The sequence below is a fragment of the Aristolochia californica genome, unplaced genomic scaffold, assembly GCF_029961685.1.
Source record: "Aristolochia californica isolate CCGP_79_NKW_82.1479 unplaced genomic scaffold, dmAriCali1.0.hap1 SCAF_8, whole genome shotgun sequence".
NCBI classification, from domain to species: Eukaryota; Viridiplantae; Streptophyta; class Magnoliopsida; order Piperales; family Aristolochiaceae; genus Aristolochia; species Aristolochia californica.
This window is the reverse complement of record NW_027182279.1, coordinates 38776543-38790038: the sequence shown is the minus strand read 5'-3', so window position 1 is coordinate 38790038 and position 13496 is coordinate 38776543. Positions and strand designations below refer to the sequence as shown.

The following is a 13496-nucleotide window of genomic DNA, read 5'->3' as shown; positions in this document are numbered from 1 at the left end:
GGAACGTGTTTGCTGGGGAGATTCCCTGGTGAGGGAAGCACCAAAGACTGAGGTGACTGATCCACAGACAAAAACTTGGCCCCCCCAAGAGAAACCCGAGGAAGATAAGTGTAAAAATCAACACTCTGAGTTACCCAGAAAGCAGAGCGGGAAAGTGGTGAAAAGCACAAGGGAAAGAGTAAAAAATTTTGTTCGTGGTCGTGGTTTCTAGTACTGAACAGCGTTAACCCATCTCATTTAATTCCCAACGACTATATATATCCGATAAGGTAGATGCCAATCAAGGTGAGTTTCTGTGCTATTCCATATGTTTAAATGATAGATTTCTGGTTGGATTTCTATGTTTATACAAAACTCGGTTAGGGGTCCGGAGCTCGAAATAAAATTGTTTATTTGGGTGCTTTCTGCTGTATCTGAAGTGGATAATCTTCAGTTCTCTGCACTGTATACTTTCAATTCCAGGACCCAAGTTTCGTCTTGATTTTCTCTGTCACTTCCTCTTGGTTTCTTGATATAGTTAAACATGGCTTTAGCTAGTACGGTTGACATAGTTCTTGGCTCAATTGCATTTGCAACTTTCTGGGTCCTCGCTGTTTTCCCTGCCGTTCCCTTCCTTCCGGTTGGCCGAACTGCTGGAGCGCTCTTTGGAGCGATGCTCATGGTCCTGTTTCGAGTCATAAGTCCGGAGGAAGCATATTCTGCAGTTGACCTCCCTATCCTTGGCCTCCTTTTTGGCACGATGGTTGTTAGCATTTACCTTGAACGAGCTGATATGTTTAAGTACTTGGGTAGATTGCTTACATACAAGAGCAAAGGTGGTAAGGACTTGCTCTGTCGAATCTGTTTGATTTCAGCCATTTCAAGTGCCCTGTTTACTAACGATACCGCCTGCGTTGTCCTCACTGAATTTGTTTTAAAAGTTGCTAGACAGAATAATTTACCGGTAAGACCTTTCTTATTGGCATTAGCTTCAAGTGCGAATATTGGGTCTGCCGTTACCCCCATAGGCAATCCACAAAACTTGATTATAGCTGTTCAAGGTAAGATTTCTTTTGGCAAGTTCCTGGCAGGTCTAATTCCTGCTATGCTATTGGGGGTATTGGTGAATATAATTTTTCTTTTATGCTTGTATTGGAGGTTATTGTCTGTAGATAAGGACGAAGAACAAGCTGTGTCTGAGGTGGTAGCTGAGGATGATATGGTCTCCCATAGGTTTTCACCTGCAACTATGTCCCGTGTGAACTCATTCAATTCCCTGGAGTTGAGTGACATAATCGATGGCGTGGCACATGGCCCATCAATTTCTGGGGAATCATGGAACTCTGAGACTCTAAGGAATCGAATAATTTTGCATGAAAATGACACTCAGAGAGTAGGAAGTGATAGGATTGAGTCCATGAGGATTTCAAATGCGTCAAGAGAGAATGGTGGGGAAGATGAAGGAACTAGAAGGAGCCTAGGGATAGATGGTTTAACCCATCCTACAGAAAATGGTTCAAGTGACTCGAGCCCTGTTAATTCCTTAGAAGAGACGGAAGCTCTTATTAATAGATGGAAGAGGTTGTCATGGAAGACATCTGTTTACCTTGTGACTCTTGGTATGCTAGTTGCATTGCTAATGGGGCTTAATATGTCGTGGACAGCAGTTACTGCAGCTCTTGCTCTTGTGGTTCTTGATTTCAAGGATGCAGGGCCATGTCTGGAAAAGGTTTGCATTCTAATCATTTAATTTTAATAAAGGAAAACAAAAACTGTTCTCCTAGTTTGAGCTATTTGGATCAGTTCAGATGATATATATTTGGCTCCTCCAGGTTTCATATTCACTCTTACTATTTTTCTGCGGGATGTTTATAACTGTTGATGGTTTCAACAAGACGGGAATACCGGGTGCTGTATGGGATTTAATGGAGCCACATGCACGAATTGATAGTGCTACTGGAGTCATAGTGCTTGCCTTTGTGATAATTATTCTCTCAAACATTGCCTCCAATGTTCCTACTGGTAAGTGAATGTATTAACTCAAATGCATTTGAACTCTATTTTGCTTTATATTCCCTGTTTTTCTTTCATTTACCATTTGAGTTTCTTTTGAGATTGTTTCAAATATGTGAATATTTCAGTTTTCGACATTATTCTTTGTTGTTGTTTTGCTTGTGATGTCTTATTGTATGGACCAAAAGCAAATTTCAAGATATAAAAAACCACTTTTATTTCAAAAGCTAAAATCAGCTGCAGAATGCTTAGGTCTGGATCTTGAAGTACTTTGTTTGCCTGGTCCTAGTATACTAAAGTAAGAAAGAGATCATCTCCTGTAGAACTTGCCCAGTTTATCCCATTCTCAACATGCTTCTATTTTGGTGCTCTTTTAGATAAGAACTGCTGGAGGGAATTCAAGGCTTGATTTGTAGGATAATGATACATTTCGTTACCGAGTTGACCTGTTTTAGACCTTTCCTTCTCAAAAAAGTTTTATGGTCAAAGCTGTGTTATCCTAGTGAGAAGCATGAGTGACTATGGCAGTTTCTATTGGGTCATTTACTCAGACTACCCCATTACCCCTTGTGAGACTTGAACTCAAGACCTTACAGTAGAACAGTCAACACGGCCATCGAGCCAAAGACCCAGTTCACAATTAGTAAAAATTTACTGGAAGTATCATTGTAAAGAAAAGCTGGTTAGTTTCAGTTTTCCTGGTGCATCTTGGCAGTGAGGTGCCATCTCATGTTGGATTTCTCCTGATTTTGTGTACTTCTCTCCATTCTAGTTTTCTTGTCCTTCTTTCTGCTGCAAAGGAAATCTCTTTTATTGGTTGGTAGGATGATTGAAAAGCAGTCCTAAGTCATATATATACATATTGAGAAAAGGAGTATTGACCTCAGTCTATATAAGCAAGGTGCACCCAGTTTAATTTTTATTATCGAATTTGAATCGAATGACGTAAAAATTATTTTTTATTTTACATTTTTTATTGTCCTATATATTCATATTGATGTTTTTTTTAGATTTTTCTTATTTTTTAATTTGAATAATAAATTTGAGATAATGCTATTATTATAAATGCAAAGAAGTCAATGGTATTCTTATAAATAGAGTAACACTTCTAAAGAAGTCAATGTATCGCTTTATATATATGTGTGTGTGTGTGTGTGTGTGTGTGTGTGTTATATGCCTGGTTATAAGTATTCCTCTCCCAATATTTAGATGTTTTTGCTCTTGGAGTTGAAATGCTTGCTGATCGTTACCCCTTTCAGATCATTTTCTGGTTTAGTCTGTGGAATGCATGTCTGCCCTTGCTTGAAGGGAAGTCCAAATTTAAAGAAAGCTACTTGACCTCTAATTAGATCCAATAATTGTGTATATGCGAGTGCATATTGATAGAGATAAGGATAAAGATCGAAATACAAAATACCAATAGACTCAAAACTCAAAATCTGAAGAGTTGTAATCTCTGATACCATATAGAATTTAGGAATTGAGAATAATAGTTGCCTTGATTTTCATTGATGAGGAGACAGGTATTTATAGAATTACAACAGTGACTGTAGAGATTACAACTCTTCAGAGTTTGAGTTTGAGTCTATTTTTAATCCTTATCTCTATCACATACGTGGGGGACATGTCCAGTGAATGCAACTGAAAAATATTGTTTTCCGTTTGCAGTTCTTTTGCTTGGTACGCGAGTTGCAGCATCTGCAGCGGCCATTTCTGCAGCTGAAGAAAAGAAGGCATGGCTCATATTGGCATGGGTGAGCACAGTTGCAGGAAACCTTTCTCTGCTAGGTTCTGCAGCAAATTTAATTGTTTGTGAGCAAGCTCGAAGGGCCATCTCCAGTTATACTCTCTCCTTTTGGAGCCATCTCTGGTTTGGATTTCCATCAGCACTCATCGTCATCGCTGTGGGCTTACCTCTTATAAGGGGTTAATCAGACAGACAGAACAAAGGAGTGTAATTATGGATTTACACTTTCACTTAAAAATAAAAAATAAAAGAATAAAATGATCAAATGATATCCACCATTTTTGTCCCCTCTTAAGCAAACCGATCTACATATTTCATACCAAAGCAAGCACATTTCTATATTTTATGAGTTGAATGAAGGTTGTAAAGGGCTTCAATATCCAATTATTGATCACTGAAAAGCTCAAATGGAATGAAACAATCCATTGGTGCTCCCAAATCCTGTTAGAACTGTCATCAAAATTTAGTTTAATGAAGCTTACATAAGGAAAAACCAGAAGGGAGATGAAAGAAAAGGGTGAAAATAATGCTTCTGAGGATGGCCATGAACTCAACCTTATTAGAATCAGAAATGGCAGGAAGACCAAAATAGGTGAAGGGTAATTAAATACTGAGACTAGACCTAGGTAATTAAATAGATCAAATATCAACTAGAAAAATGTGATTGTTGATAATATTCTTAACATATTATTTCCTATAAATTAATTAAGCAGATAATTTAATCTTATGTACTCCATTTATTAATTTAAAATTTTGAAAATACCCTTTCTTACATGCTTTAGTGAATAATTTATTATAAAAAAATACATGTATCTCCTCTTTAATACATATATTATGAAAATAAAAAATTTATAGTAAAAATAAAAAATAAAACCCTTTTTTTATTTGCTTCAACATTGTAAATACAATGTCATATTGTATGATTAAAATACCCTTTTATTATAATTTTTAATCAATTATAGAATAAAAATTTTCCATTGCTTCTATTTTATGTTAATTAATAAAATATCCTTTTAAATTTACAAAAATACCCTTCGTCACCACGTTAATACCTGTAATTTAAAGTAGGCGTGGGCATTTTAAAAATTTGTAAGGTATTATGTTTTCCAAAACTCGATATAGGTCAAACATTGAGTGTTTTAACATTTGAGATGATCTTGTAGCATTCTCTAAAATTGTGCTACCAAATATCACACATATTTATAGTCACATTAAGATTAAGGGAGAGAAAATTTATTTCATGTCCAATAATTAAATTATGTTTTCTAAGAAGGATTCGTGCAATTTGCCCATTCCACTAACAATTTGTTGTATATCAAAGATCATGAATGAGATTTTTGGGGTAGTAATATTTTTACTGTTTTTTTATTTTATACAACACATGATCGATATAACGTTAATAGGTGTATCATATACTCGAACTAGCTTTTATAGGTCTTTGTTTAGAACCTCTAACCCTAAATCTTAAACCCTAAACCCAATTCCAAGATGCCCAATCTGTATAAACAATGTGAAAACAAGTGTTCTCATTCCACCTTAATTGGAGCTTGTCAAGAAATAAAGAACTAATAAGAAACCTTAATTGATAAACATAACTAGGGAACACACAAAATCCTAGGAATTGAACGAAAGCCCACCTTAGGAAGTAAAATTTGTGGATATGATGCATTATACCCAAATTGAAATCATTAAGGAACATATATCCCTTAAGACTCTTAATCGTTATCTGATTCATGATGATTTGGGTTTTGCTTAATTTGAAGGGAAACTCATGAGTAGGGGTGTGGGCTCAGATCGAGTTCGAGTCAAGTTTTTGAAAATCCATCTCTACTCCATGAATCCAATATAAAACATTTCCTCATGAAAAATAAGTTTCAAATTGAGTTCATAAGTTAGGGATGAAAAATAATCCTCTATAATACAAAAAAGATAGAAAGCAATTAATTAGAATAAAGGATTAGATCAAATTCAAAAGAAAAAAAGAACTTCACTACCCTATTTAGAATTCAAACCAAAGAGGTTAATTGTGATTTTGAGTAGGAAAAATTGGTTAAGAATTTTGTAATAGAGTGTAGATAGAAAACAAATATTGTGGATCCAATCAAAATCAAAGTATGTGGAAGCAATTCTCTTCAATTGTCATTAAAAAAATAGACCAAAATAGGTCTATATGATAGCACCCCATTTTTTAGATTTGGTAGTTTGATCTATAATTTCTCAGTACAACATTTATTTGTGAGCTAAACTTTAGCGTGAAAACTTCTAAATAAGATTTGAGTTATTAGTTGATATTAGGGACCATTTATGTTGTTACATGACAAAATTTATAGAAAAATCTTCATCTTAATCATTTTATTATGTATGTGCCTTTTTGGAGTACTTTTTGTTGGCGTGACCTGTCAATCTCAGTTTAAAGGTGTTTTAATTATATTAGTCTTCTATTTATGTTGAATTATTTAATTATACTAGAATTTATCTTTAAGTGTTAGAGTTTGGGTGTAATTGGAACAAGAGTAGTTTAATTGTAATTGGACTCTACTACTTTCCTCTATTATAAATAGGGGTTTATGTACTCAGATTAAAATATATAAATTCAACGTTTTTTTCATCCTTTCATATTGAAATAATAGAAAACTCATTTTCTTCTCCGTTTTAACCTTTTAAGACTTGCAAGAAGAGTTAAGATAAAAAAAAAAAAAAAAAATCTTGCCCTTAGTATACCACTTATTTGTACCATAGTTGTCCTCCTGAAAACCATGTTTCGAAATATGAGTTCAATCTGGACTAATTCTCAAGGATGAGTTTACTCTGGTGCTGACATGACCGATTCTTAAGTTGCATGCACCTACCAAAACCCTAGTACAACTTCACTATGGCCACTAGGACTTTTGTGTTCTCATGGTGAGTTTCCTCTTTAGGTAGCATTAATGGAAGACCATTAGGGTCACCCTGCAACCACTTCAGCGGTGTTAATTTCATTCAAATAAGAAGAACAAAGGCACCTTTCTAAGTAATAGTAGACACAAGGATTACTTTTCATTGTTAATTCTTTAATAAAAAGAAACAACAATGAATCTCTTATTATCTCCCTAGTTTTTTTTTTTTTTTTTCTCTTTGATTTCTCCTTTTTTGTTGTTCCTTCAGTTTGATTCGAACATATGTGCATGGCTTTGATGCTTTAAGATCCCATTGCATACAAAGATTTCTATCGACATTTTTCTACTTAAAATTCTATGTACTTTTATCGATTTGTTATCTCCAAGATTGAGCAATTCGAAAGAAAAACTTTTTTTAGCTTAACAAGCTCTACTTTAATGGTGGATTTCCACCATGCATGGTGTTGATCTAAATTTTTATCTTGCTGAGAATCCCAGATATGAGTGGATACCCAACGACTGTTTGTGCCATCACAGAAAAACAAATGGGAAAATCTTCCATTAAACCAGCTTTAAGGATTATAATTACTCCTGTGCTTCCCATAGCTCAAGTCTTTAGTTGCATGCATCTCTCAAAAACCCAGTACGACATCAATGTAGCCACTCTTGACTCTTGTGTTCTAATGCTGGTTTTCTTCTTCAAATAACGACAATGGGCAGGCAGCTGCAGAGCGGTAGAAGTTAGCATTAATGGAAGACAATGAGGGTCGTCTTGCAACCACTTCAGCGGTGTTAATTTCAAATTAAAAAGAATCGACAGTAGCAATAAACCTGTTCAAACTGGAGTGATCTTTATTGTACTGAAAACAAGAATTGTAGAAGACGATGAACCAGGTCAAGTAGGAAATCGAATTTCCTTGTTCTAACAATCTCTGCCATCACTCGTCGTGATTACTTTCCAGTTTATTCGTTTCTGCAATGAAATTTTTTTTTCGTATTTCCAGTAAATTCTTGTGGGTTAGGAGGAATTGGAGTGAAAGTTTTTCATCTCCTGAAATTCACAGAAACGCTTTTTTTCCTATTATTTCCTTTAGGTACAAACACACCTAAAGAATGGTTAGAGATGGAAATAAATGCATGGAAAATGACGAGATTCTACTCTTTCCTCATCAAAGAAAGGACAAGAAATCCTCTTTAATGGAATAGACAGATCTAAACAAGAGACGGCATTGCCATAGGCCATAGCTTTCATTAAGCGTTTTAACTTCATTTTTTGTTATTTCAGCAATGATCATTTCCCATATTTTAAAACCAAAAGATTTGAGTTCTTCTCTTATGTTATAAATTATATGTTGTTAAAGAGCAAAAGGTAGAAAAAACTTTACAAAACTGAATCTAGAGAGAGAGAGAGAGAGAGAGAGAGAGATGGAGGAAAGGTTAGATGATTCTGAACCTGTCGGAGGGGCTGTGGGATGATCCTAGGAAACAGATTTGATTTCTTCTCTTATTATATGTAGTTAAAGAGCAAAAAGTAATTTCCTTAACACAAGAAAAAAAACTTTATAAAACTGAATCTAGAGAGAGAGAGAAAAGATTAGATGATTCTGAGCCTGTTGGAAGGGCTGCGGGATGATCCTAGGAAACAGACAATAGGATATCCCATGTCTCAAATAGACAAGATACCAGCTCTGTCATATTATAAATAAAAATGACAATCTCTTCCAACTAATTGAAAATGAGGTGCTGAACCAGCACTGGCTCAGTTCCCATCACGACGACGCCACTAGGTAGGTTCAGATCCCATTCAGTCAAAAAAAAAAAAAAAAAAATTGTGCGAATCCGTTCCTCTAATTGCTACTTAGGCTGGCTGCCAATATGCTTCATTCACGTCCACTACTCTTCCTACTCGAAAGACCAACTGCTATTAACCCATTTATGATCTGTATTCAGGCATTGAAGGCTCCATTGAGCGACGATGCTTTGGTGGGAGAGTCACATAACAACATCATAGAAAGATGAGAAAAAAATGGGTGTTTCTCTCCCCTTTCCTTTTCTTTTCTTGTTTTTATTTTGTGGTTTCCATTCATGCTCTTAGTATAACTAAGGTGACAGAGATAACGAATCCGTAATATTAGTGATAAATCTAATCAAGTAATTTAAAATCTTATCTATTCGTAAACTATAAATATTTGTCTTCATGAATGTAAAGCCCAGTGAAAATATTTTCTTCTTCCTTCTGATTCTTCTATATAGTATCGAAGCAAATCAATCTTTTAAATCAATCATTGCAGCCAATCCACACCTCTATCATCGTTGCCATGGCTTCTCCTTATTCTCCTAGCCTTATGGTCGATGTTAGCTATTCATCTGATCTGTTACCTCTTCTACATCTAGAGAGAGAAGGTCAATGATGTCTCTCTCCGTCATTACCGATCGTTGTCAAACAAATTCGACATCGTCACCTTCGGTCAACCAACGTTGTCGTCGATGGAACCATTGGCCAGCTAACTCGCCAAGTTGACTCTCTCTTTCCCTTTCTATTGCTCGTCGCCAACGTCAAGAGAACTTTCTGGCGACCACTCCTTCACTACCGATCCGCCACCGACGACGCTCAACATCATCTCTCCCATTGTCGAGCAGAGGAAAGCCACCACAGCCACAACTGCAGGCTCATCGTCGTCGTTGCAAGTTCCACTTCGACGAGATACAACATATTTCTCTCAGTGGTCTTCCAACTTGTCAACAAGAAATTATTTTTTCCTTGTCATTTGAATTTGTGCTCATGGCTGATGGTCAATACCGGCCTCGACCTACCTCGAATGTTGCCAGTGGTGTCGTGCACTTGAACACACTATTCCATAATGTACTATCTTTCGTTAGATGCACCCACTATTGCCACCACCGCCAGCTCCTTGCCCAACTCAATGGCAACCACGCCCTTCGGCACAATGGTGATAGGAATTAGATGTCATAATTCCAAACTAACGAGAGCAACAATAATAATCGTGGAAGAAAGGAAAAGCAAACACGAGAACAAACAAGATTTATACAGGTTCACCTCATGGTGAGACTACGTCCTGTCTTCTGCCACTGTAATAATCCAATATGAAAATGAAATAGTTTACAAGAGAGATCGCACACACTTACAAGTATTTTTTTCTAACCTCGCGGACTACAACTTATAAAGCTCCTCGGATGATCAAACCCTAATAGTGGCACCCCAAATATAAAGAGGAAATTAGGGCAACCGCGATACAAGAGTAAAATTCCCAAACAGCACCCACACCATCGGGAGGGGGGTGACAACCTTACAGCGAATGTCGATCCACGTACCATCTCAATGTAGGGTGTTGATTAAGCTCCATAACTTAACAAATGGCAACCATGAGCACATCTTGCAACCACCACCTCTCTTTTTTATTCTACTTGGCTTTTGGATAGTGCATCACACCCTGTTTCCACAACTTGAATAATCTCTTTGTTCACACTCCTTATGACGGTACTAATGACATTGTGATTGGTGATGACACGGGTCTCCTTATTACTCATTCCGGTTCAAAATCTCTCTCTACACCCTCCCGCATATTTTTTTAAATAATATTTTTTGGGTTCCTATCATGCAAAAGAATCTTATTTCTATCTTTTAGTTTTGTCAATCTAATCACACTTCTATTGAATTGTTACCTACTTCTTTTCTTGTGAAGGATCATCGCACGAGGACAACACTTTTTTAAGGTCGATCTAAGAATGGTGTGTACAAGTGGCTATTGTCCTCAGCCCAGTCTTCACTATTAGTAGCATTTTCTAGTGTCAAGACGACTTTGTCTGCATGACATCATCGTGTAGGTCGTCTATCCTCTCTAATTCTAAGGCACATTGTTTCTACTTTTTAGTAAGACTTATCACATCCTCTGAATTTTACTTTCAATTGCAATTCTTGTCAATGGAATAAGAGTAAAAATTATCATTCTCCCACTCCTCTCATGTCTCATCTTCCCCTCTTGACATTATTTTCTCGAATGTTTGGACCTCTCTTATTTATTCTATTGATGATTTTAAATATCATGTTATTTTTGTCGATCACTTTACAAAGTATATATGATTTTACTTTTCCATAGAAAATCACATATGTTTGATACATATGTTTAGTTTAAATCTCTTGTTGAAAACTTCTTTCATAAGTGGATTAAAACACTCTATTCTGATCATGGAGGGGAATATAAAACAATATCCTCTTTTCTGGCTACTAATGGCATTTCTCATCTCACGTCCCCTCCACATACACCCGAACACAATGGATACTCTGAATGACATGATCGTCATATTGTTGAAACAAGTTTGTCTCTTCTTTCTCATGCATCAATACCTCTATCTTACTGGTCAATTGTTTTCTACATTGTTCTCTATCTCATCAAACTTCTACCTACTATGTTTAATCTTTTTTTACCATATGCCAAATTTTTTGGTACTCCTAACTACTCTAAACTCAAAAGTTTTGGTTGTCTCTGTTATTCGTGGCTCAGGCCATACTTTTCCCACTAACTCACTCCACGTTCTTCCCCTTATGTCTTTCTTGACTAGTCTACCACTCAAAGTGTCTATTTATGTCTTGAATTTACTATCTCTCGTCTTTATGTGTCACATCATGTTAAATTCGTTGAATTTATTTTTCCCTTAATTACACTTCAGTCTCACCTCGACCGTCATTCGTTTGACACATTCTCCCATTGGTGTTTCTTTGTGTCCTTACTTCCAATTATCGGCACATCAACCACAACTTCGATCCATGACCCCTTTGCAAGCTCCATTCAAGACATAGCACCAAACCCCACTCAAACACCTCCCTCATCGGCCAACCCACCCATCATCCCTACCTGCTTCCTCCCCTCCCCGTGTTATTGTCACCAAATCCAAGAACAACATTTACAAGCTCATCCAAAAATTAAAACTCATAGCCCAGCTTCCTACATTTGTCGATCGTGAACTAACAATTGTGACTCAAGCTCTCACCAATCCCAAATAGCGTTAGGTTGTGATTGATGAGTATGATGCTCTTGTTCAGAATTCCCTCGGATGCCTCGCAGAATCTAGTTGGTTGCAAATGGATTTTTCGTAAAAAATATCTATCTGAATGATCTATTGATAGGTACAAAGCTCGCTTAGTCAAAGGGTTTCACCAATGCCTTGGGGTTGATTATCATGAAATATTTAGTCTCGTCATTCAAACCCACCATTATTCTCATTATTCTTAGTTTTTTCATAAGTCGTGGTTGGTCGCTTCGACAACTTGATGTCAATAATACATTTCTCCAAGGTACCATGTCTGAGGATGTTTTTATGGCACAAACACCGAGCTTCATTGATCTTGATCATCCCTACCATGTTTGTAAATTTCACGTGTTTGGTATCATGAATTGCGCCAGTTTCGTATCAATTCTAACTTCACCAACTCTCAAGTAGACTCCTCTCTATTTATCTCTCACACATGTACTATTGTGTTATATATTTTGGTCTATATGGGTGACATTATTATTATAGGAAACAATGATCAAGTTATGGAAACGTTCTTCCACCTTCTTACTCAATGATTTTCACTCAAGGATCTTGACTCCGTGACTTACTTTCTCATAATTGAAGTTATTCCTCTCTCAAGGATTACTTTTGTCTCAACGCCGATATATTTCTGATCTACTTGCTTACACATACATGACAAATACAAAGCCTGTAACTATGCCTCTTGACGTGGCATCTACACTCACACTTCAGATTGGCATGACACTCTTTGATCCATCTGAATAGCGAACTATTGTTGGTAGTTTCCAATACTTGTCTCTTTCGCACCCCTGACATTGCTTACCTAGTAAATATGTTGTCTCAGTTTATACATTGCTCTACTATTGACCATTGGGATGATGTCAAATCATTGTTGTGTTATCTTTGTGGGACTCTCGATCATGGTATTGTCCTACATCGATAATCTTTTTTGTCTCTCCATGCATTCTCTGATGCTAACTATGCAAGAAACAAGGATGATTTACTTCCATAGGTGTCTATCTTGTTTACCTAAGTTGCAATCCTATCTCTTGGAGTTCTAAAAAGTAATGGATTGTAGGTCGGTCCTCTACTGAGGCAGAATATAACTCTATTGCAACCATTGTAGTTGAGATCCGTTGGATCTACTCTCTTCTCACTGAACTTGGTATTTTTAACCACAACAATTAGTGTTTTATTGTGACAATGTCGGTGCTATAAATTTGTGCTCAAATCCAATATTTCACTCTCGCATGAAACATATAGTTTTAGATTACCACTTCATTCAAGAACAAATTTAGAGTGACACTCTTCAGGTTACTCATGTCTCCTCTGTTAATCAGTTAGCAAATGACCGCTTCTTCGAATACAATGGCGTGATAGAGATAACGGATAATTCTTATTTGTAACCTCAAATATAATTCTTATCTTGTATGATAGAGATGACAAATCCATAATAAATCTTATCATGTAATTCAAAATCTTTTCTATCTATAAACTGTAAATACTTGTCTTCATGAATGTAAAATATCTTCCTTCTGATTCTTCTTCTATATAAGCATCCTAATCTCAGTTTTTCAAGACGTCTTACCTATGTCAAAATTTGAGGCCATGTAAACATCTGGAGTATAATATTATGTAATGTTACTTGTTACTTTATGTGAAGTCTTGGTGATATTCACCCACCCACACACCCGTAAGTGTAGCAATTAATGAAGATGTCTTCTTCAACTTTTGATCTCATTTCACTTTCTGGGTAGGGCATGCTGGTTTAGATATTATACAAAAGCGACTCCTCTAGGTTATGTAAGACTGAAATACTTTCATAACCAAATTTGCTTACTCCATTA

At 36.2% G+C, this 13496-nt stretch overlaps 1 protein-coding gene across 3 annotated transcripts; it reads left to right on the top strand.

Moving 5' to 3' along the window:
* Nucleotides 1-297: 297 nt before the first annotated feature.
* Nucleotides 298-4104, top strand: LOC137939217 (silicon efflux transporter LSI2-like). 3 transcript variants are annotated; one of them, XM_068784444.1, is made up of 4 exons: nt 298-818; nt 969-1708; nt 1812-2001; nt 3661-4104. In XM_068784444.1, the coding sequence occupies exons 1-4, from the start codon at nt 524-526 to the stop codon at nt 3921-3923; spliced, it is 1488 nt and encodes a 495-aa protein (XP_068640545.1). In that variant the 5' UTR covers nt 298-523; the 3' UTR covers nt 3924-4104. The 3 variants fall into 3 exon arrangements, with proteins under 3 accessions (XP_068640545.1, XP_068640544.1, XP_068640543.1); XM_068784443.1 differs by having other exon boundaries at nt 298-1040; nt 1152-1708; XM_068784442.1 differs by having other exon boundaries at nt 298-1708.
* The last annotated feature ends 9392 nt before the right edge of the window (nt 4105-13496 follow it).

Bases quoted from the DNA above. Each gene is read 5' to 3' on its own strand.
- LOC137939217 (XM_068784442.1), top strand. From the start codon at position 524: ATGGCTTTAGCTAGTACGGTTGACATAGTTCTTGGCTCAATTGCATTT. The intron at 1,709-1,811 runs GTTTGCATTCTA...TGGCTCCTCCAG, and splicing joins CAGGGCCATGTCTGGAAAAG to GTTTCATATTCACTCTTACT. The intron at 2,002-3,660 runs GTAAGTGAATGT...TTCCGTTTGCAG, and splicing joins TGCCTCCAATGTTCCTACTG to TTCTTTTGCTTGGTACGCGA.